The sequence below is a fragment of the Pygoscelis adeliae genome, unplaced genomic scaffold (assembly GCF_000699105.1).
Source record: "Pygoscelis adeliae isolate BGI_AS28 unplaced genomic scaffold, ASM69910v1 Scaffold402, whole genome shotgun sequence".
Classification (NCBI taxonomy): Eukaryota; Metazoa; Chordata; class Aves; order Sphenisciformes; family Spheniscidae; genus Pygoscelis; species Pygoscelis adeliae.
Window position 1 is genome coordinate 5,622,224 of NW_008824411.1, and position 2,932 is coordinate 5,625,155.

General features: G+C 41.9%; 1 protein-coding gene across 1 annotated transcript in view; it reads right to left on the minus strand.

Moving 5' to 3' along the window:
- Positions 1 to 2,932, minus strand: part of GORAB (golgin, RAB6-interacting) — a 28,482-nt gene that overhangs the window by 4,094 nt on the left and 21,456 nt on the right. The window contains exons 3-4 of the mRNA XM_009320712.1: positions 2,269 to 2,370; positions 324 to 464 (exon numbers count right to left, since the gene is read on the minus strand). Of these exons, the coding sequence (XP_009318987.1) occupies positions 324 to 464; positions 2,269 to 2,370 (243 nt within the window). The remainder of the gene's footprint in view (positions 1 to 323; positions 465 to 2,268; positions 2,371 to 2,932) is intronic.

The window sequence follows — 2,932 nt, forward strand, 5'->3', positions numbered from 1 at the left end:
GGAGAAATAAACAACCCTGAAACAATAAAGCAGGGCTTACGGACAACTGCACAGTTAAAGCAGTAAGTACGTCTCGTGACAGCATGAAGCTGGAAAGCACAGTCTGCAGTCAGAAAACCTACTTCAGTTTCCAGATTCCAAGGGAAAAATTAGGAAATAAAAAGCACACTTTTACCTCAAGATCTGAAAGCCCCCCAGACTGTGACTGCTTTAACTACACATTATTACAATGACCTAACTCCATTGCTACTTCGGTGACAGGAAACAGCATTTTTTCCGTCCACTCAGGCAGGGCTACTCGCTCCTCCCTGTCTGTCGCTTACCGGGCATAGGAGTAGTCCAAGCTGGCCTGATCAATGCGGTTCCGCAGGATGCCAATGTCAGCAGATACCATGTCATCCAGAGCTTGTAACTCCTTCTGAATCCTTTTTAGTTTCACTGTTTCAGCTTGAGTTCTTTTGGATCTGCAAGAGGAAGATGCTTTTCTTTTTCTCTTTCCAAGCCTCTCTTCTTGACATAATAGGCCCCATTTCATTTCCAGAGAAACTAACTTCTTTAAGAGCTATTCAGAAGGTTTCTCCTTTATGGTTTAAGACTTTTGATCTTTTTTAATATCCACAGGGATCTAAAATGCCTGCTATTAAAGGACTATGGCAAAATTACGTAATGACTATAATCAAAGTGCCTAAAATGGATTGTGTTTCTTCACTGTGGAAACACACAAGAAGCTGCTGTATCTAAGTAGTTCTCAGTGTAAGGAAACAGGAAATGGCTTGGGGGGGAGTGGGAGGGGGAAGGGTATTTAGCCCTGCAAATATCCCCTTTCAAAGAAGCCTAGTTAGTAGGGGCCAAAAAGTCACCTAACCTAAGCTTGATTTCCATTTTGTAAAATTATTCCCAAAAGGCCTAGCCAAATCCCAATGAAGTCAATGGAAAGTTTTACATCAAACACAAAGGATTTCAATCAAGCCTTATGTAACCTTTTTCAACTCAGCCTATTCATTCCTAAGTTCTGAAAACTAAATGTTGCTAAGGGCAGCAAACTTTGATGGATTTCACTCGCAAGCAAGCTAAGTAACTTTCAAAAAGCTTTTACACCAGGTCATTTTGCTGTCATTCATCACCACCAGCAAAACCATGATTTTCAGCCACTGCTTCACACCCCAAAGCAGGTACTTGAAAGCAAGACTAGATTTGTAGGAAGTGACACTATCTCTCATCAGATCAGCTGATGCAGGTGGAGAGAAACAGACATCTTATAGTATTGCTTAGAGCCTGAAGAAAGCCTTTGGACGTCAGACGTAACTCCCCAGCTATCACCTTCCAAGTCCTCCTCTTTCTCCTCATGCTCTGCCTCCAGGAGGAAGAACCCAGCCTGGTGGTCACACCCATGTCTGCTGTCCTACAGTGAGTCAGACCAAATGTACTTGTGTTTTATCTCCGCCTGGCAAAGGAAAACAAAATCTTCAGAACCTCAAAGAGAATCTTCTGCACAGTACTGGCTACGTTCATCTGTGCTACCCAAGAGCTTTGATGGGCAGAACATAACACATGTCTGCGAGAGCACTGTGAGCCTGAAAGCTTCACATCTCCTTCCTTGATCCAGTGTTATCAGCTGCTCCAATATCCTTCTCTACAAACCTTGCCTTCCCTGTAGTCTTAAACTATCTCAGTGGACAACACTGTACAATACCTTCAAGTCTGGTCACCTGAAGAGCAAGAGCTAACAACTGTGAGAACACGTGAATTTTTATAATTTCTAATCAGCCAGTGGTAAAACGGTACCTTCTTAAACTTCAAGTTGATCGTCTTCTCTTTTCAACACTTTTCACATACTAATAAGAAAGAGTCAAAAGCCCGAACAGAAATAGCTATAGTTTCCCTTCACAGGTTAGGAATCAAATAAACTTTCCTTAAATCCTGTGAAAACAAATCAGGAACAGAACAGGGATGAGCATCCGAGCACCCAACTTCCAAACATGCCCTTACTGACAGGCACAAGGGCTTCAGCTAATTCTCGAATTGTGTAATAACTTTTCCATCTGCGCACAGAGCTGCAGCTTTGGAAGTGTGAAAAGCTTAGTCACAGCTTCTTGGCCAGTACTTGTCATCAAAGGGTAATGTAGATCACAGCTGCTCACTTGTGGAGCAGTACATACAGAGCACAGAGAGGAAAAAATGAGATTTAAATAGAAGATAGGCAACTGGTTGCAGATGAAAAGTAATCCCTTCCTCAGCCTCAGCCCATGCTGCAGCATAGCCCCTTACCTCTCAGCAATAGCTTTGGCCAGGAGTGCCTTCTTGCGTTTATTCTTCTCTTCTATCAGCCGCTGCTCTTGCTGGAGGATTTCCCATCGTGATTTTTCCTGCCTGCTCATTGACAATAAGATCAAAATTAATAGAAAGTTCATTTCTCTCCCTGTTCCCCAAATGACACAAATATTCACCATCATATTTCCTGGAGCAAAGTCTAAAAATGTCAAAGGAACAATAAACAGGTTTCAGTTCTGAGGAAAGAAAAATCATCTGCAAGAAGTCAATCAGACCAATAAAACATTTCCAGATGAAATCTGCTGATCAGAACAAAAATCCTCATACACAAGTAAGCTGCTGGTTAATTCAGCTTTGCTGGAAGAAAGAGCATACTGGGCTTTTTCAGAAATGGGTGGAATTTTTCATTAAAAGGATGTGCTTCCCCACTAGGTAGAAGCAGTTTCAGATTTCCTACTGGCTGCTAGAAGTCGCTATCTGTTCAGTCTGCCAACACAGCCTCTTTTTTGGAAATGTTTTTTCCATAAAACAGATCCTTTCACAGGTCTGCTTTACAATACAGCCCCCAAATAATTAAACTGATACAAATGAAAGGCTGGTAAAAGTTACAATGAAAATGAGCAACAAGGAAAACCAAGAATTCACTTTTGCCACCAGGGAA